Here is a 22,233-nt window from a genome sequence, read left to right as displayed (position 1 = left end):
GGAATCAGGTAGAAGCCCTCCATCAGCCAAACATGCTCATTCACCAAGAGTTATCAGGATATTTTAAGGAGGACTTGGGTTAACTATAATTTATTTTACAAATTGAAAATCATCTATTAGAAAAAGGTGGGTTTAAGGATGTTTACCTAATATACTAAGAGAAGATAAAAGTTGGAATCAAGTAAAATATATAGTTGGAGCAATAATTAATAAATAAAAACCTGAAAGATTTAAAATGATCAAAGAATACAAAGAAGTAACAATTATGGTAGATATTTATTCCACTCTGTAAATAATTACTTTAAACATTAATAGTCTAAATTCAATAGTTAAAACAGAGAAACTGTCAGAAAGGAGCTTTACAATGTCGGGGGGAGCGGGGTGGGGGGGGGAAGGGTTGGGTGGGGGGGAAGGGGGAGGCTGGGAAGGGAGGTGAAGGGTAAACAAAGGAGGAGGCTGCAATACTTGGTAAGAAATGTATGCATTATCTTGCCCATGTAATTGTAACCCCTCTGTACAGTATGTTCACAAATAAAATAAAATTAAAAAAAAAGAAAAAAAGCTAGATATCTATTGTCAATATAGAACCTACATTTAATATAAAAACATACATAAGTTAAAAGTCTGATATGGATAGAGAAAGATAGGCCAAGGTAACATTAATCAAAAGAATGAGTCAGTTCAAGGTAGACTCTGCAGCAAGAAATCTATCAGAGATACACAGGAATATTACATAGTAATAACATTATCATTATTCTCAAAAATAAAATAATCCTTAATAAGTGCCTATTATCAGAAAACTCAAAATTGTTAAGCAAAGCATGATCAAATTTCAAGGGATGGTATTTGAGTCCACTATTTAAACTGGAAAATTAAATGTGTCTATCAGCAAAGTACAGATATGTCCAACAGAAAATCAGGAAGGCTGTAGTTGAACTGAAAAGCAATATCACCCGTGGATCTAATAACATCGGTATAGTACTTTATGCAACAATAACAGAATACACATTCTTCTGAAGTTCACACATAATCATCACCAAGACACACCATATTGTGGGCATTGATAATGTACCTTTATTAAATTTAAAAGAATTAACATACAAATCATGATCTCAGATCACAGTGGAATTAAGCTAGAAGTCAACAACAAACATATAGATGTTAAACCGCAAAAACATAGAGCTTAAACAACCACCCCAATGATACATTTGTCAGGGCAGGAAGTGTGTCCCAAGTGGTAAAGTATGTGCCTAGCAAAAGTAAGGCACTGAATTAAAATTTCACCACCACTGAAAAAAAATACGAAGAAACAAAATAAGTAGCATATGAGTCAAAGAAAAAACATCTCAAGAAATGCCTTAAATATTTGACTAAATTTAAAAGAAAGCATCAAAATTTGTGGATTTCAGGTGAAGCAGTAGGAATTTTTTAAATATTGGATGCATTTACATGAAGAGAAGAAAGATCTCAATAATCTAAATTTTAATATATGGAGGTAGAAAATGAATAGAAGTTTAAATCCAAAGTAAGCAGGAAAAAAAAGAAATATTGGAAGAGATATTTAGTGAAATTATATTTTTAAAAATCAATAGAGGAAATAGTGAGACTAGATATTAGACCTTTGAAAAGATCAATAAAATTGAAAGCATTTTAAGCACATTAACTAAAATAAGAAAGAGGAAACACAAGTTACTAATTATCCAAAGTGAAGGAAGTGGCACTGTGGCTCAAGTGGTAGAGCCAGAGTTCAAGCACCATGACCAACGACAACAAAAAAAAGAAAAGCGAAGGGGAAGTTGTTGTTACTGATCCATTACTTATGCCATTGGGGGAAAAAAAAGGCTAGTAATGAGAAAACGCTTCAATAGTATTGATAGACTATGTACATATAGGCATATCAATATGTGTATCTCCACAATCAGTAAAAATAGCTTGATAAATTTGACAGTGATGTCAGAAACCAATCCAACTGAATTTACATAGAGAGTTCTTCCATGTGCTAAGGTAACTGAGGAGCACAAAAGTTATTTAAAAAAATAAATAGCATGATGACACAAAGAATCATAGTTCCCTGGAGTTATAACCCCTCTCTGCTTCTTTGTTCAGCACAGGAGACAGAACAATAGAAATTGAGATACAATATCAATCAACACCCCAATGTATACTCTAATCTGTTCTGGGTACCACACAGTTGAAATAAAGCAACTAGGAGAAAAGAAACTACGGGAAAAAAAAGCACCTTCATACTTAACACAAATGTTTGTGCAGCAGTTATGTGCCAAGTGATCAGAGCACCACTATTTTATTGTTCAGAATGTTATGGATAGATGATTCACCAAAAACCAAATTGTGCTTGTGTGCAGGTGAATACAGAAAATAGTACTCGCATGTTGCTAAAATGCATTATATCCTGTTCTATAGAATGTATTTCTACACTGAAAAGAAAAACTGGTATTAATCTTTTTCACAGGTAGTGGCCAGTACTTCCTGTATGTCAATTCTTCTGGGTCCAAAGAAGAGTCCACTGCAAGAATCATGACCACCAAGTACTTCCCAGCAAGCCTTGGAGTGTGTACTGTCCGATTCTGGTTCTACATGGTCGATCCTCAGAGACTGGGGATATTAAAGGTACAGAACAAGACAGATTTAAGATATTTTTCACATGAGTTTAAATACTTTCCTTTTTTTCCTCAGTCATACAACCAATGCTGATCTCATTAATTTCTCATTTCTTGCTGGGGCCATGGGTCTTTGGCATGCAGTGCTGTCATTCATCTTAATCTCAGTCAAGATTTAGCTCACTGATGGCTACCACCTGAATTCAATTAGAGTGCCTGCTATTTAAAAGATTACCCAGGAAAAAAAAAGACTTATGGGTAGATTGTACATTTATTTTTCTACTAACAACTCAACTAGGGACAATGAGGGAATGTGAGGAATTCCATACTTTACACAAAGCAAATTTATGTTTTTAAACACATATCTTTATAGTATGAAACAATTGCCTGCTCCATTTTAATGAATGTATGATACCAAACAGGAATGACTTTAAAGAAACCAGTTGCTGCATTTGTGTTGTTCATCCTATGAAAGATTAATAAGACTTTTGATCATCATGAATGAAATTTGAAGTTGAGTTCTAATTACAACATTGCATATTAGGACCCAGTCCCTATTATTATGGTCAAGGAATTACATGATATCTTGTCATTTGAATAAATAGAATTATTCTTTTTATTTCAAATTGACTTCAGAGAAGTCTCTCTTTAAGTCTTTAGCCCTACTTATTAATGGGGGTGGTTGTTTCTTTGAGGATTTCTTTTTGGAGGATTTAATTTTTTGAGTTCAAAGCATATTTTAGATATAAGACCCTTGTCTGTTGTATACCTAATGAAGATCTTCTTCCAGTCTGTGGGCTTTCTATTGATCTTGCTAGCTATGCCCTTTGTGATGCAAAAGCTCTGCAGTTTCATGCAATCTCATTTGTCCAACCTTTCTTTGATTTGTTGTATTTCTGGGTCTCTATTAAGAAAATTTCAGCCTGTGCCAAGGAGCCCTAGGGTTTCTCCTATTCCACCCTGTAATGTTTTCAGTGTCTGCTTTGACTCCGAGGTCTTTGATCCATTTGGAGTTGATTTTGGTGCAGGGTGATATATAAGGATCTAATTGTAGTTTTCTACAGGTAGTTAACCGGTTTTGCCAGTACCATTTACTGAAGAGACTGTCTTTCTTGCATTCAATTTTTTTTTTTATCTCCATTACCGAAGATTAGGTGACTATAGGTCTGTGGGTTCATTTCTGGGTCTTCAGCTCTATTCCATTGGTCCTCAGGTTTGTTCTTATGCCAGTACCAAGCTGTTGTGATTACTATGGCTTTATAGTAGAGTTTGAAGTCTGGTATTGATATTCCTCCAGCACTGTTTTTTCTGCTATGGATTATTTTTGTGATATGGGATCTTTTATTGTTTCATATAAATTTTTGGATTGCTTCTGCTATTTCCTTGAAGAATGAAGTTGGGATATTGATGGGTATTATATTGAATGTGTAGATAGCCTTTGGCAGTATTGCCACGTTAATCCTCCCAATCCAGGATCATGGGAGGTTCAAAAAATTAATAATAAAAATAAAGGTGAAGTTTTACCAAGCATTGGTGGCTCACACCTACAATTCTAGCTACTGAGTAGGCTGAGATCTGAGAATCATAGTTCTAAGCCAGCCCAGCAGTAAAGTCTGTGACTCTTATCTCCAATTAAAGACAGACACAGAGAGAGAGAGAGACAAGTAGAGTTGTGGCTGAAGTGCTATGGCTAATATGCTAGAACAATCACCTTGAGCACAAAAGCCCCGGGACAGCAACCAGGACCCAGGACCTGAGTTCAAGCCCCAGGAACAGTAAAAAGGGGGAAAAAATGAAATTTGGCACAGGATAATAGAACTCTTAAGAATTATTAATATCCTTTTATCTTTTAATTACTAATATCTTTTTATCCTTTCATTACTCCAAACTCAGTTTTAAGGAAATCGAAAGGAAGTGAACAGATAACTTTTACAACTTAGACTTTTTGTAACACTTCTTTTTGCAAATTATAGAAGTCTCTAATTGCTTATGAAAAATGAACTACTTTCTAAACCTTGTTCCTGTGGCACAGATGAATGAATACAGCTACAAGGGATCCTGGAGGCCTATTATTCATGACAGTTGGCCACTGTGTTGAAATGGTTTTGATCTTAGAGTTGAATTTTTAGACCTAAATTATTTCTACCAAAACTTACAGAATATAACATTTCAAATGTAAATGCGCCCCTTCAGAAACATCATTATTGTTAGAACTGAAATTTCCTAGGTTTTACTTCTGTGGTCGTCAGTACCATTAAGACCCGTGGACTCCAGTAAGTCACCGACGCTTCTCTTGCCTGCCTCTGGGTGATTCCTTGCCGTTCTGAAGACCTTCCAGCTGGTGCCAGTGGCCAGCCCAGCCCAACTTTTGAACTTGGTGTAGTTTGAAATTTGTTAGCAACACAAAATAAGTGTACATAGTTATTGGTGCAGCATGATATTCATAAGTGTACATAATAAGTAATGATCAAGTGGTATAATTAACATAATAATATCCGCATAACATTAGTGATTTCTTGTGTTGGGAACAAAAATCCCTTTTTTAATCTATTTTGAAATCTATAATGTGCTATTGTGATCACTTTTTTGTGTCATAAAGCACTATAATTTCTTCCTTCTACCCACTTGTATTTTTGTACCTGATAAACAGTCTATCCTTAAATCTCTCTCTGCTCTTCCCTTTTCAACTCTATGTTCATTCTCTGCTACAATACATTAACATTTTTAATCTCCACATCTGAGTAAGACCAGTGCCTAGTTTATTTCACTTCATACCATGCCATGCATGCAATTTACTCTGTGTTGCTGCAGGAAGCTACTTTTATAAATTGATGCTTATGAGTTTTGTTTTGTTTTAATGTGACATTTAGGAAGATTGAAGAGAGAAAGAAACCACCTACCGATGGTTGTTGGAATCTAGTTCTTTAGAAGGTGCTTCATGTATACTGTGTTCTCCATGCTGTAGTTTTCAGTACAAATGTGGTTTAAATGACAACTTTTTATAAAACACACAAAATGGCTTCACAATGAGTTTAATAGGGGTAGCAATAAACACTTGAGTGTACAAGATGGTGAAAGGTGTGCTATGGATTTGTTTTTCCTAGTGTAAAACAAGTGTGCATGAGACATCTCATGTGATCCGTTTGTTCAGCTGCTTTTTTTGTTCCTTTGGCTGGTATTTGAGTTTGAACTCAGGACCTCATACTTGATCAGCTTGTTTGCCTGGATGATGCATTTACTGTTGGAGTATGCCATTTTTGCTAGTTACTTGGAGGTACAGTAGTGAAGACTTTCTACTAAGACTGGCCTTGGAATACAGTCCTCTATATTCCAGTCTTCTGAGTAGCTAGAATTACAAACAGAGCTACCTGCACCCTGCTGTCATAGGGTTTAATTCTGAGTGAGCAATTCAAGGACAAAATCCACAAAGACTTCATTGTTCCTTGTCAAATTGAGATTGCCTGTGATTTTTGGATCACCTAGAGTATGTCATTGAATCTCCAGTTGTCTTTGATGAAAAGTCCAATCTTACCCTACAAATATAGTTCTGTTCTTTGAGATGCTCCCAGAACCATGAACTTCAGAGTGGTAGGTGTGGCAGAGAATGAAAAGAGTCTCATTCCAGTTCAGCGTGTTTCTTCAATGCAGAATGGCCATAGGTACCCCAGAGTGATGCAGAGACACTCACTGCCAGCCTTGGATAGGTACTTCAAGACAGAAATGGATTTTTACACATTGTTCAATGTCTGTCCTTACCAACCATAAACAATAAGATGATAATCTGAATAATTGAATAATGGACCAATGATATGTGGTACATTAAGAGCTTCTACTAGAGGAAATGTGTTTTAGATTTATACTCACTTAACCCAAGTACAGGGCTATCATTTAGTGCAGTGAAGTCATAATTTGCAAAATGACAACTTGTATTAACAAGCCACTCAAATGGCTCTGCTGATTCCCCATGGGATATTACCACATAGCCAAGGACCTGGCCCATTTAGTAACTGTCACTTGTGCTGCAGAAATTTTTCCAAACATTCATTGGATAGAGAAATAGGGGGAAATGTCATTTCAAAAAGAGAAGCTAAGCTGGATACCAGTGTCTCACACCTGTAATCCTATCTACTAAAGATACTGAGATCTAAAGATCATGGTTCAAAGCCAGCTTGGGCCAAAAAGTCCATAAGACTCTTATCTCCATTAAACTACCCAGAAAAAGCCAGAAGTGGTGCTGTGACTCATGTGGTAGAATGCTAGCCTTCAACACAAAGAGTACCAGGGACACACCCAGGCCCTGAGTTCAAGCCCCAGGACTAGTAAAACATAAAAATAAAGAGAAAATACCCCAAGTTAAATATATACTTGTAATTATATTAAAATTTTTTATTCCAAACCAGATCCTAGTGGTTCATGTCTGTTACCTTAGCTACTTAGCAGGCCGAGATCTGAAGAGCTCAATTCAAAGCCAGCCTAGGGTAATGTTATTGAGACTCTTATCTCTAGTTTTCCACCAAAAATTCCAGAATTGAAGTTGTGGCTCAAGTGATAGAGCACTAACCATGAGCATAAAAACAAACACACACACAAAAAACCCTGAGACTGCATCCAGACCCCAGTTCAAGCCCCAGGACTGGCATCAAAAAATAAAATGTGGATTCAAAGTACTAGTTTATGTACCATAGTTAAGGCAAATGCATACATCTCTTTCTTTATTATTATTTTTGGGTAAAAGTGGACTTTTATGTTGTTGTGAAATCTGTTAAGAGCCACTATTAGAGTTGGTGGCTCTTGACTGTAATCTTACCTGCTCAGGCCAACCTGGGGAGAAAAATTTGCTAGACTCCATTTCCAAAATAATAAAAAGCAGGGAGGTTTGGAGGTAAAAACTACATGTCAGCAGATTTTTTTCTAACATAGCAATTATCTTTCATTTCTGCTTATGTTGAACTTTGTCAGGAGCCTTAGAGAAAAGTATTAGGGAATATTTGTGAGAACTAGTAATATGTACAGATATCCTCATGCATAAAAGGTCTGGTCATATGTGGAAGAATTGTTGAATATATTTATCAAATTCACGTTCTCTAAGCAGACTTGCAAAAAAACTAAATAGTTTCCTAAATTTCAGCCCATTTTTTGTATTTTAAGCAGAAATATGTAAAGTAATATCCTAGGGCAATAATTCTCAATCTATCACGCTCCCTGGTATGTTGAAATCAAATGTATGATGTGACACCTAGTGTATAACACTGATTAAGATAAGCCAAGATGATTTTAGTGATTTACCCCAGTTTTAAGAATGGTTTCAAGGCTCTACTACCAGTATCCCATGTACTTTTCTCTGAATAGGTAAGAAAAGTGAGGTTTTATCCAACATGTTAGGAACAGTCAGGATACATCATCTTCTTGCTATGTAGCAAGAATCATGAGCCCATATTTAAAGCTTAGCAAAAGCGAACATGTAGATGTTGAAAACAGAGATACCTTGACCACTGAGAGAAAACAATACTGAATTGTGAATCTGCAACTATAGGTGGTAGAAAAATAACCCTCAGAATGGTAAAAGAAACATTCTTGTGTGTTGTTATTAAGTTAAAAATTAAGCAGGGTAGGAAGGCACCTCACAAAAGGCAAAGGTTGACCCTCGAGAGAAAGAGCTAATCTAAATTGACCTTCAAAGTAGACTTACCCTTCAAAATATAATGAAAGTAGGAAGAGAAAAGTGACCTCCAGTTGAAGAGGTGTGCTGCTAAAAATTAAAATCAAGTTACAGTTTTAAGTCAAAGATGTGAGAATTTGAAAAAAAAGAAGGGCATTTCATATACCTGACTGTAAATGACTACGTTCAAAGTCACCTTGAGAAAGAACCAGGATAGGCTTTGCTTGCAAGTCTGGGTCCCAAGGTGAATGAGATTTCTTCCAAAATCCCTTTAACATATTCAGAGATAACTCACTTTTCTTACACATTTTTAGTTGGTGGTATTTATCCTCTATATTCCTTAAAGAGTCTGGCCTTAATAGCAGTCTTAGGAAATAACTATATATCCTCTTTGTTTTAGTTATTATTCAATTCTGGCTTGTAGATTGAACTAATTAATCTACTTAGAATCCATATATAGTAAATATGTGTCAGTTTATATATATATATATATATATATATACATACTTATAAATTCCAGGTAGAGTAACATATATAGCTAAAGGTTAATATCCTAGGAATTGTTTTTGAATTAGCAAGATAATTGTTGTAAGGACATAGACTCAATTCCTCCTCCCCTGCTTGATTCGACATGTTTCTGTTATTTGATGTTAAATTCAGATAGGCATGTGTAAATTTTTATATACACAAATTTTCTTTAGGTACAGGACAGAATGATTGCTCCTCAGTCACAAAGCTAGGTAGATACATGGAGAGATGACAGGCCATGTCTTTTCATTGTTATCTGCTTAATTTGCCTATATTCAAAGCCTTGGTCTTTGAGTTCATATGTCTTTTACAGGACATATATATATATATATATATATATACACATACATATATATAACTTGGCTTTTTCTTCTTTGTATGTTAAGGACAAGTGCTGAGTGCTTAAATATTCAAGACAGTTGCATCTAGTAGGGAATTGTAAATTTTGTCACCTTAATGTATCTATTTTACTTTCTCTGGAAGCCCATTTTTCCTGAAAATGACATGCATGTTCTAATGAGTTGTTTTGACTTTATATTGTAACTACTCTCATTCATAATGACTCCATGATGCTTGGTTTTTGTCATATTTCTTACAAACAGTATATGACTGGATATATTCTGCTATCTGAGCTTCTGTCTTTTCATTATTTACTTTCTTGTTCTATTTGTCATATTTCATCAACTTCCTCTTAAGTGGCTTGATTAGATGTTTTTTATTTACTTCTATTTTTTCCAGTATTTGTAAGTTTTAATTGTTGTCTTCTTTTCTTCTGACATCCCTACCCCTCAGATAAAAGAAGACCTTTGATTAGATTTTATTGGCTTGCCTCTAACTTCTAAAAATTAACGAGACCATTATATATAATATATAAATAATTCTCCTTTTTTCATAATCACATTCATTAAAATACTTGATACTTCATAGTACATTCTTAAGTAACACAATGTATTTAACAGTCATATTTTCTCACTGATCTATTAATTTATTTTTTATTGTGTTAAGGTAGTGTACAAAGAGGTTTCAATTCAGCATGTCAGTTTATGAGTAGGATGCTTCTTCATCAATCTATCTGTGTATCAATGCTAACCACAGTATTGGGTTATTTTTGTTTGCAAAGTTGATCATAACAAACTATTACAGACTGGGTGGCTTTAAGCTTTAATGATAGAAATTTATTTTGTGACAGTTCTGAAATTAGCAATCCAAGATCAACATAAGAACTGATTTCATTTTCTTCTGAGGACTCTCTCTCTAACTTCTCCTTTTATTCCCTTCTGGTCGTTCCTGCGTACACAACCCTACTGTTTCTCTCTGGGTCCAAATTTCCTCTTCTGATGAAGAGAGCATTCAGATTCTGACACAGGAATTCACATTTTTTTCTTTTAAATTTGAAGGACTCTCTTTTGTCACCAAGGCGGTACTTCATTTTGCTCAGTTTGTCATGTTATTTTGTATTTAATCTGGGTCAGTTCTAAAAATCGGTTTCTACCTGGGGTTTTTAATCTGAGCACTAATATTTCTCATTCTCAAGACTTCTGGTCACATCTCTTTCATATACACCTGTTAAAAATGAAGTGCCCAAATGTCTCAATGGTAATTAATTTTATTCATTTATTTTTCATTTGGTTCATTTATATTTTTTCCTTTGGTTCTATTCACAGTCTTCCACATGATGTTCAGTATTCTGTTTTATTTATTTTCTCTCTTTTAAACAGTTTTCCTTGAGTAACTGGTTATACCATATTGGCTTTCTAGCCCTGTACATAGCCCTGTACATACTCACAAGAGTGAGTATTGCTACCATATGCATTTCAGCTTCTCAGAATAAATAATAAATATATTTCCATTAAGGGGGGGTATATGCACTGATTGAAGATCTCTGGGTCTGTGTGACTCTGATGACAAAGACGAGCTGTGCTTTCACTAGACCTATGTCCATGATGTTATTTGTTGTTTACTGAGGGAAGAATAGGTACTCATAGACACTCTGTGGCAGTCATGAGGATCATTACCTCATTTCTTGGGTCCAGTGGTCACTCAGAAATACCTGTGTCGACATCAGCAATATTTGCCTACCCTATGTGCTCTTCGTGCAAATGCTAGACTCAACAACTCTTAACATGAGGGGTTGACCTGGCTGGTTTTGGAGCCCATGATTAATGAGTAGCTGGTACCAGCTCCTTGTATCTGATCCCTATCTTTTGAGTTATTCCAAATTTCTACTGGAAAAGTTTTTCTTTTTGTTTTTAGAGCTAGTGGTCTTTTCTTTCACCTACAGGTATTTGCAAGTACACCGGCTCTGTTTGGAAATTTCCATTCAACAGTTTCTACTTGGTTGAAAACTTCCAGAAAGTTCTATTTTTGTATGTTAGTGATGTGCTCTGGATTTTCCAGGGCTTCTGGGGATTTATGTCTGTATTTTTTCCGTCTTTGAAGTGGAACATTCATGGGTAGTACAGGTAAGCTTGTGTTTTTAGTTAGACATTAGGATTAGAAACTTTCCCCCCAAATATTTACAATTTTGCAGAACATTCTAAATGGGAAACAAATCAACTCACAGTTCCATTTTAATTTCTATTTGATGTTCTGCACTTTACATTTCTCTTCACTTTTAGAGGAGATGTTTTGAAGGCACTCTGATGATAATCTTTGCAGTGATGTGATTAATTGGGAGAAATGTTACATATTAGGTGAACAGTGAAGGATGTACGGGTCATTTCTCCCAAAAGAGGCATTTTGTTGATTCTTTGTTTATATTATTCCTAAATAGTCTGTCTCCTTCAAAGAAGGCGAGATTAATGTTGTAGAGATAAATACAAACTAGGCATTCAGTTTCCACATATGAGGTAGTTGTAATTTTTTGCATTTCTTCCTCCTCTGAGCATCAATGATGTTCATAGTAATCTAAGTGATAGAGGAGAGACCACCCAAATCAATTATAGGAAATCTGTTTCCTAGGCTCCATCTTTGTAAGTCACTGAGGATTAAAAGCTCAGAAAAAACTTAAATCTCTCTAGCTCTTATTCTCCTTATTTACAAGAACCTTAACAATATTTTTGTTTATGTTAAAAAAAGGAAAACTTGAAATAACAGCCTGAATTTTTTTAATCCCACAAAAGACTTCATTGCTTATAATGAAATCACCCAATGAATACTCTTCTAACAAGACTCAGCCTGTTCTTTATGCCAGAATGTTCTGCAAAACACTCAGATAATTTTAAGAAGTAAATTAACAGTGTTAATACCAACTTAAATACATTTCTTCTGGAGCAACAACAAAATAAAACAGTTAAAAGCTGGCCAGGCATGGTAATGTATTCTTATAAACTGAACTATATGTGAGGTTAGGCCAAAGGATTGCTGACATCTTGGCAGAGATGGGATTAGAATCTGGATCCTGGCCTCCAGATCTGTTAAGCCTTCTTACTGCTAAGTACGTATGTAATGCTGGGAAGTTCTTTGTTTTTCAGATATCATGGATTTCTAGAATTCCTTCTTACACTACCAATAATCAGTGATAAGAGTTTCAGTTTGAACAAGCTTTCTTAATTTGCATGATTAGAAAACAGTGATTCTCAGTGGTCTTCCATCTCCACGGTCAAAGGCAAGGGTGATCTCCTTCCAACTATAGTGACTGAGCCAAATCCCATTCCAACATTAATAATTCTGACCTTGGTGCTGGTAATCACTCATTCTGCCTGATTGCCTTGGGTGAATCCCTGATCAACAGTCATAACTTACGTATAACTCAGTGACACCCAAATCAGAAAGAGCACTGGGGTGTCATTTCAATGTGACAGTAATTGTAAAAATATTAGTAAGAACACTGAAAACTCACAGAAGTAACTGTATCATCCTGATATTTGTAAGTAGATACATGTTTTTCCAAAAATAAAACCACCACTTTGTCTTGGTAGAAATTGCTAAGTAAGAAATATGAGACTATATTTCCATTTCTATAATTGGTGACCAGGGGATATGGGCAAATCCTGGATTCCCTCTAACTCCATAGGACATTTTAAATTAGAAAGTCACTAGCATCCTTTGTATCTCTAAAATCCCTTACATCCCTTAATTTCCTACATGTTCAGTCTTAAGCAAAGTTTTATCAAGCATCTATTATGTGTATGGCCCTGATTTATTCCTTTAAGATATATAAATAAATAATACACAGAACTCATCATTTTTCTTACTTTTTGGTACAGTGGAGAAAGTAAACAATAGATAGCAACTGTACAAGTAGATTGGGTAGCATCTTAAAGACTGATATCTACTGGAGCAGAATAAGAGAAGTTGGAAAGATGGATTGGGGCTCAATTTTGTAACTGGTGGTAGAGTTAGCCTCATCATAAATGTAAAGTCTGAGTAAACACTGGAAGAAATTAAAGGAGTGAGCCCTGTAAATATGGGATTAAAAATGGAAGAGCATTTCAGAGAGAAAAGAGCAATGCCTGAGTCCCAACTCAGGAATTTGGTTTAGTGCCAAGCCCTAAGCCCTGGTGTTTCTAAGGACTGGAAAATGAGAGAGAAAATCCTGAGTCAATACAGAAGAGATGCAGTTTGAAGATACACTTTTAAATGTCTTGAAATATTGGTATGAGTAGTATGTAAGGAAGATAAACTCCAGTTTTATTTAAAATAAATTTCTGTGAAACTAGAGAAAATGTTTTTTAGACTACATATAATGAATCAGGTGACAATATAACCATAAGATATTTATGCCTACATGCCTATTAAGCAACAGTGGACACCAGTTTTCTTGTCTGTTACATTTGATGCCAAAGTAGACAGATGATTGAATCAAATCAGGAAAGGAAAATTCAATACCAGCTCTGTCCTGTTTGTATTATACATTCTTAGATTTGATTTACTTAAATTAATGGATTTTATTTTTGAGCAGCTTTAGGTTTACAGGAAAAAAAAAACTAAGTGGAGAGAACTATCAGATTTCAGCATCTCTCTTGTCCCCAACTAGGATCTACCCAGTGTTCACTGCTCTGAAAACCCTGTTTTCTCCAGATACTCACAACCTGGTAACCAGTAATAGCTTTTTCCTGTCTTCATTGCCTTTGGCTTTCTATGAATTTATTCAATTAAAAGTATATAAATTAAAAGTATAAAAAATTAAAATATAAATATTCAATTAAAAGTATAAAACATGTAGCCTCTACTGATTGACTTCCTTCACATAGGTACATGCATTCAGAACCCTCTGTGTCTCCTTGTGGCCAGCTAACATTTTTATCACTAAGAATTCCATTGCTAGCTGAACACTATCTACTTGGCAGAGATCGGGGAATCACAGTTCTTGGCCAGCTTGAGCTAACAGATATTCAAGAAGCTTCATTTCAACCAATGGCTAGGTGCTGTGGCATTTACCTGTTACCCCAGTGTAGAGGTAGCACAATGGTTGGACAGAGTGGCGGGCCTGTTACCCCAGCAACACCGGGAAACACAAGTAGGAGGACTGAAGCCTAAGTAGCCCCGGGAATAAAGGGAGAGCTTACCTCAAAAATAACTAATGTAAAAAGGGCAGGAGGCATGGCTCAATTGGTACAGTACCTTCATAGAATGTGAAGCCTCAAGTTCAGTCTTCTGTACTGCAAAAATAAACACATAAATAAGTAAATAAATAGCATCCTGTTGCTAGATTAGCAAAGTTGGCTTATTTGCCTATTTCATGTTCCCTTGATGGCTTCCAGATTTTATCATCTCAAAGTGTAGTATTTATGTGGTTATAGATTTTCAACTCATTTAGATTAATTGCAATATAATTACTAATTAATTAATTACTAATTAATATAATTACTAATTGCAATATAAGTGCTAGAATGTAAAGTGAGTTTAATTTGGTAAGAAAGTACCAAACTGCCTTTAAAGGAAGATGTACTGTTTGTGTTTCCATCAGCAAGAAATGTTTCCTGTGAATGGAAAAACCTGGAAAAAATTATATTAAGTGAAGTAAGCCAGGCACAAAGAAACACAGGTCCCATGGTTTCCCTTATTTGCAATATCTAGTATATGTATGAGTCAAGCGGAAAAAGTCAGATAATGTGATGTTAGGAAAATGAATCCTTAGATAGGTTATTTTAATGTTTTTTTTTCTTTCATGCATGTGTTTCTAACGCATTTATAACTTTATTTCTTTGTTGCTTTGTATGTCCCTCCCCCACAGTATAACACCCGCTTTCAATATATTTGATGTCAGTATAACTTATGGAGGAGATGGGGAAAAACAAGTCATTTAAGGATTCAGGTGGACCTGTTGCAACAATGAGAAGTACAAATTGTCATTTCAAAAAGGAGCTTTACAATGTCGGTGGGGGGGGGGGGGAGTGGGGGGAGGGGGGGGATAGGGGGGAAGGATTGGGTGGGGGGGGAGGGGGGAGACTGGGAAGGGAGGTGAAGGGTAAACAAAGGAGGAGGCTGCAATGCTTGGTAAGAAATGTATGCATTATCTTGCCCATGTGATTGTAACCCCTCTGTACAGTATGTTCACAAATAAAATAAAATTAAAAAAAAAAAAAGAAAAAAGAAATGTTTCCTGTGGCCCACACGCTAGGAAGCATTTGTTATTCCCAGTGATTTGGAATTTCGGTGCTAGCTTGTTTGGGAACATCTAATTTTCAAATGTTTGTAATTTCATGATGAAATAGGATGATGAGAATTTTATCCTGTACTTATTTGTATTTGTGTCAAATTGTGAAATTGATGCTTATGTTTTTTTTAATTTTAAAAGTTTTCTGTATCTTAACCACTAGATATGTATTGTAAAATATCTTTCTACTATCTGGCTCATCTTTCCATCTTCTAAACAAATGTCTTTCATACAGTAGAGGTTTTGAATTAAATGGAATCCAATTTATCAATACTTAACAACTGGTTTCCAATGTTGGCATTGTATCTAAAATGTCACTGCAAAACCCAAACTTGCCTTGCTTATCATCTGTTAACTTCTACAAATTTTATAGTTCTCAGTTAACACTTAGGTCTATGGATAATTTTGGGTTCATTTATTAATTCATTTATCATTTTTATATTTACCTTTCTAGGACTGATATTATAGATCACCATTTTCTGTTAGCTTTACACATAGGCATCTACATTCTTTTATTTTGCAATTTTTGCACGTGGACCATTTGTTGGAAAGATTATCCTTCTTTATCCACTGGCCTGTGTTCCTTTGTCAAAGATCAATTGTTCCTACTTGTGAATCTGTTTCTGAGCTTTCTGGTGCATTTTGTTGAACAAGTTGTTTACTCTTTCACTGATAAAACACTCTCTTCATTACTACAGCTTTCTATTATTATGCCTTGCAGTCAGATACTGTCCATCCTCTGGGTTTGTTTTCTTCTACTTTGTGTTGTTTTTTTAGACTCTTTTTTTTAAACTTCTGAATTGGATTGTCAATGTGCTCAAAACAACCTGCTGTGATTTAGACGAGGACTGAGCTGCATCAATTCACGTTTATAACTTAGAAATTGCGAAGAGCTTACATTTTAACATCCTGAGTCTTCTTCAGAATACAACATCCATTTATTTATCATTGAATTTTCTTATCAGTTCTTTTAACAGTTCTTCAGTGTTTTTGGTGCTCTGCATACATACAATGCATCTTGTAAGATTTACACATATATAGTCATGAACCACAGAACAGTTTAGTCAATGACAGATGGGAAATAGGAAATTGATTGCATAACATCATCTCCAATGACATGTTTGCTCTTCTAACTTGGGTACATGCATTCCATAAACTTTCCACAACACTGAAATCACCAAAGGAAACAAAGACCGACAGTTTGCTCCTTGTTCCCTGACACATGACTATATATTTATTTTGATGAGCTAATATAAATGGTATTTTGTATTTCAAATTCCAATCATTCATTCCTGGGAACTAAGAGAGATAGGCCTATAGATATTCTTTTCTAGTAATGTCTTTTGTTTTGATAAAGTTTTGGAAAGCTACTGATAATGTATTCAATTTATTTTATAGATATACTTCTACTTAGATTAGTGGCTCTTTTCCATGTGAGTTTTGGTAGACTAAAGAATTGATCCACTATGAATGGATTATTAAATACATGGCATATACTTGTTAATAATAATTGTTTATTAGTCCCTTATAAATCCCTTACTATTAATCCCTGATAATAATCCTTTCAGTAATCATGGATTATAGTGATGACCCCTCTTTCATTTCTGATATTAAAAAGCTATTTCCTCAGTTTTTCCCTCAGGTAACCTGACTACAGATTTAGCTATTTTATTGGTATTTTTGAAATACCAGCTAACATTATTGCTGTTAATTTTTTCTTATTTTCTACTACAGGTACTCAGTACTTTAAAATTTTCCCTACTCACTATTTCACTTGATACTACAGACTTGTGTTAGTTCTGTTTTCATTTATTTTGATATATCTTTTAATTTTTTTCTGAATATGCTTTAGCCTGTGTTACTGGTAAGTGTGTTAAAAATGTCAAATTATTTAGAGGATTTTAAACTCTTTTCCACTTAGAGATTCCTTAGTTAACTCCATTGTGATCTGAGAGCATATATTGCATGATTTCTATTCTTTCAAATTGGTTACAGTACATTTTATGTCCCAGAATGTCATCAATCTTGGTGACTGTTATATTTGAGCTTGAGAAGAAGTATTCTATAAATGTAAATTAGATCCAGTTGATTGATGCTATTCAGTTCAACTCTGTCCTTACTGATTTGTTGCCCTCAGATCTGTCAGTTACTGACGAGAGTATTCTAGTCAGCAGCTGCAGTTACATTCATTATTTCTCCCTGCAGATCTGAGTTCTCGCCTCAGATAGTTGCTGTCTGTTATTAAGTGCATGTTAGTTAAGTATTAGGATGTCATTTTGGAGAGCTGGTCCTTTTATAGTTACAGGATTTTATATTGGGATGCAATAATAAAATAGCTTTGATAAGGTTGTTTGTGAACAGCAAGAAGTTTACTTCTAGCAGTGTCCTAGCCCAACTGAAAGAGTGAATACATGCCCTCGGGTCACATTTGTAGGGCAATACTATCATTAATAATGGCATCCTAGTTATATCTCATCACCTTCCAAAGGCTCCACATCTTAATAAAATCACCTGACAGGCAGCCTTTCAACAGAGGAATTTAGGGGATCATGGTACTATACCAAATGGTCTCTCTATTTCTGGTATTCTTTCTCTGAAGTCCACTTGGTCCAAAATTGATATTTCTTTTCTAGATTTCTTTTGATTATTGTTAGCATAGACTATATTTCCCACTCACATTACTTTTAATCTGTGTCCTAACATGTATCTTGGATTTTTGTAGACAGCAAGCAGTTGACCTGGGTCATATCCTCCTCCCTGACAAACATTTCATTTACTTTCATGTACAAGACAGAATTAAAGCAATTTTTTACTTACCTAAGAAAAATCTTAATTCTCCTTCATTTTGATAAGAATTTTGGCTTCATACAAAATTTGGTGTAGGAGATTTTTGTTTTAGCATTTAAAACTATTTTTTTAGGTAAGATTTTTATTGTGAAAATACTATACAGAGGAGGGGTTAGAGTTACATGAGCAATGTAATGAAGGTAATGAGTATATTTCTTATCAAGCATTGTTGCCTCCTCCTTTGTTTTTCCCCTACCATCCCTGCCCTCTCATCTCCAAAACTATACTCCTCACCCCCTACACCCACACCCAGCTCCTCCCCTAAATTGTAAAGTTCGTTTTTCAACATAGCCTCTGTAGCCTCTTGTATATCTCATTGTTGCAATGGGTCCACTTCTTTCCCTATTTCAATAATTTTGGTTTTTTCCCTTCCCTCCCCAAATTATACCAACATCAAATACAGTGAAAGAAGGGGTTATACAGTGGGGGAGGGATATACAAAGGAACAAAAAAATCACGTTGTATCTTATAAATACATTAGAAGCAATAGCAAGAAAGAAAAGACCACTTGGGACCTTATCTTGGGGTTCAATTCACTTAATAACATTTTTTTATTGTGAAAATACCATACAGAGGAGTTACAATTACATGGGCAAGATAATGAGTACATTTCTTATCAAGCATTGTTGCCTCCTCTTTTGTTTCCCCTTCCCATCCATTCCCATACACCCCCCCCTGCACCCTACCCAATTCTCTCCCCCCCCAAACCAAAGTTTTAAAGTTCGTTTTTCGACATAACAACTTGTACCTCTCATTGTTCCCTTAACAACATCGTATCTGACCTTTTCTGCTTGTCTCAGACATACACTAGCTATTGCAAATAAGGGAAACTATGGGACCTATGCTTCTTTGGGTCTGGCTTACTTCACTTAATATAATTTTTTCCAAGATTTTCCATTTCTTTACAAATGGGGCAATGTCATTCTTTCTGATGGAGGCATAGAATTCCATTGTGTATATATACCACATTTCCTTGATCCATTCATCTACTGAGGGGCATCTGGGTTGGTTTAGGATCTTAGCTATGGTAAATAATGTTGCAATAAACATAGTTGTGCTGGCAGCTTTACTGTGGTCTTGTTTGTGATCATTCAGGTAAATGCCCAAAAGTGGGATTGCTGGGTCTAGGGGAGCTCTATATGGAATCTTTTGAGGAGCCTCCATACTGCTTTCCAAAGTGGTTGAACAAGTTTACATTCCCACCAACAGTGCAGTAGGGCTCCCTTCTGTCCACATCTCTTCCAGCATCTGTCATTGTTAGAGTTTTTGATTATAGCCATTCTAACTGGGGTGAGGTGGTATCTCAATGTTGTTTTGATTTGCATTTCTTTTATGGTTAGAGAGGTTGAGTATTCCTTCATGTGTCTATTGGCCATTCTTATTTCCTCTTCAGAGAAGTTTCTCTTTAAGTCTTTAGCCCACCTATTTATTGGACAGTTGTTTCTTTGAAGACTTGTTGTTGGGGGATTTAATTTTTTGAGTTCCAAGTATATTTTAGATATGAGACCCTTGTCTGTTGTATGGCTAGTGAAGATCTTCTCCCAATCCGTGGGCTTTCTATTGATCTTGCTAGTTATGTCCTTTGCCTGCAGAAGCTCTGCAGCTTCATGCAATCCCATTTGTCCAACCTTTCTTTGATTTGTTGTGTTTCTGGGTCTCTATTAAGAAAATTTCGGCCTGTGCCAAGGAGACCTAAGGTTTCTCCTATTCTGTCCTGTAATGTTTTCAGGATGTCTGCTTTGACTTTGAGGTCTTTGATCCATTTGGAGTTGATTCTGGTACAGGGTGATATATAGGGATCTAGCTTTAGTTTTCTACAAGTAGTTAACCAATTTTGCCAGCACCATTTACTGAAGAGGCTGTCTTTCTTCCATTCTATTTTTTTAGCTCCCTTATCGAAGATTAGATAGCTATAGGTCTGTAGGTTCATTTCTGGGTTTTCAATTCTATTCTATTGGTCCTGAGGTCTGTTCTTGTGCCAGTGCCAAGCTGTTTTCATTACTATGGCTTTGTAGTAGAGTTTGAAATTTGGTATTGATATTCCTCCAGCAGTGTTCTTTCTGTTAAGGATCGTTTTGCTACTTGGGGTCTTTTATTGTTCCATATGAATTTTTGGATTGCCTCTTCTAGTTCCCTGAAGAATGAGGTTAGAATATTGATAGGTATCACATTGAATTTATAGATAGCCTTGGGAAGTATTGCCATTTTCACGATGTTGATCCTTCGAATCCAGGAGCATGCCACTTTCTAAGTTCTGTTTTGATTTACTTTTTCAGGTTTTTAAAGTTTTCATCATAGAGGTCCTTCACTTCTTCGGTTAAGTTAATTCCTAGGTATTTTGTTTTTTGTGGGGCTATTATGAGTGGAGTTGCTTTCCTGATTTCAGCCACATTTTTCTCATTTTTTGGCATTCAGAAAAGCCATTGATTTTTGAGGGCTAATTTTATACCCTGCTACTTTGCCAAAGTTTTGAATCAGCTTGAGTAATTTGGGAGTGGAATCCATGGGATTCTTTACATACAAGATCATGTCATCTGCAAAGAGGGAGAGTTTTACTTCATCTTTCCCTATTTTGATCCCTTTTATGTTTGCATCTTGTCTTATTGCTGTAGCTAGGCATTCTAATACTAGATTGAAGAGAAGTGGAGAGAGGAGACATCCTTGTCTGGTTCCTGAGTTTAGTGGAAATGGCGTTAGTTTTTCACCATTTAGTATAATGCTGGCTGTAGGTTTGTCATATACAGCCTTTATTGTATTGAGGAATGTTCCATGGATTCCTAATTTTTCCAGAGCCTTCATCATAAAGGGATGTTGGATCTTGTCAAATGCTTTTTCTGCATCTATTGAGATAACCATTTGGTTCTTATTCTTGCTCTTGCTGATGTGATGAATTATATTAATTAATTTGCATATATGGAAACAGCTTTGCATCTCTGAAAAACAGGCCCATATCAAGCATTGAAATATAAACAACAATAAGAGACCTCGCATCTAAGAAAAGCCCAGGACCGGATGGATTTAAAATAGAATTCTACAATGCCTTCAAAACAGAACTCACACCAATACCTCTCCAACTCTCCAATGAAATTGAAAGAGAAAATTCACTACCGAACTCTTTCTATGAAGCCATCATAACCCTCATCCCAAAACCAGTCAGAGACTCATCAAAAAAGAGAACTATAGACCCATTTCTTTGACGAACATTGATGCAAAACTTCTCAACAAAATTTCAGCCAATCGACTTCAACAATTCATCCTAAAGCTATTTATATTTCATGCATCACTACCTCATTTTCTGGCTTGCATGGTTTTCTGAAAGACATTACATGTAATTCTCATCTTTCTTGTCTATCAAGAAAATGTGTATTCCCTTTAACATCTCTCAAAGTTTTCACCAAAGTTTGCAAGCTTCTTAAAAATCACACCTACAAATAATTAGCTTTCAGATTTTCCTGCACTCAGCTTCCAATAGTTCATCAATTTCAGTTTAGATTTTCCTACTCTTTACTCACATATGTAGGGGTTTCACGACAGTGCGATTCAATGTGTTTCCCTCTATCTCTGCTGTCTCGGTTTTCTAAGGGGTTCTAAGAAGAGTTGTTGACTTTCTTTTCTTTTTTTTTCTTTTCTTTGAGGACTAAAGTGATGACTTCTAATCATTTTTTAGGTGAGACAAAAGACTGTAAGTTTATGTTGTGTGTATGTAATCATTATTAAATCTCTATTTCTCTAACTGCAAAGCTGTAATGGGCAAGTGAATGGGTGTTCATTTATAACAAAATATGCAAATAGGCTATTATTAATATAAGCAGCATTGCTATTTCTTTTTTATTTCTTTTATATTTTTTTGGTCGGCTATGGGGCTTGAACTCAGCCTAGGAGCTGTCCCTCAAATCTTCAGCTCAAGGCTAGCACTCTACCATTTAAACCACAGCTCCACTTCTGGTTTTCTGAGTAGTTAATTGGAGATAAGAGTCTCA

At 35.4% G+C, this 22,233-nt stretch overlaps 1 protein-coding gene across 1 annotated transcript in view; it reads left to right on the top strand.

The window, feature by feature from the left end:
- Positions 1–22,233, top strand: part of Malrd1 (MAM and LDL receptor class A domain containing 1) — a 462,193-nt gene that overhangs the window by 329,943 nt on the left and 110,017 nt on the right. The window contains exon 32 of the mRNA XM_042686149.1: positions 2,471–2,628. Coding sequence (XP_042542083.1) covers positions 2,471–2,628 — 158 coding nt within the window. The remainder of the gene's footprint in view (positions 1–2,470; positions 2,629–22,233) is intronic.

This window comes from Dipodomys spectabilis, unplaced genomic scaffold, assembly GCF_019054845.1.
Source record: "Dipodomys spectabilis isolate Male_0828 unplaced genomic scaffold, ASM1905484v1 ptg000096l, whole genome shotgun sequence".
NCBI lineage: Eukaryota > Metazoa > Chordata > Mammalia > Rodentia > Heteromyidae > Dipodomys > Dipodomys spectabilis.
This window is presented reverse-complemented; position numbering and strand designations above follow the sequence as displayed.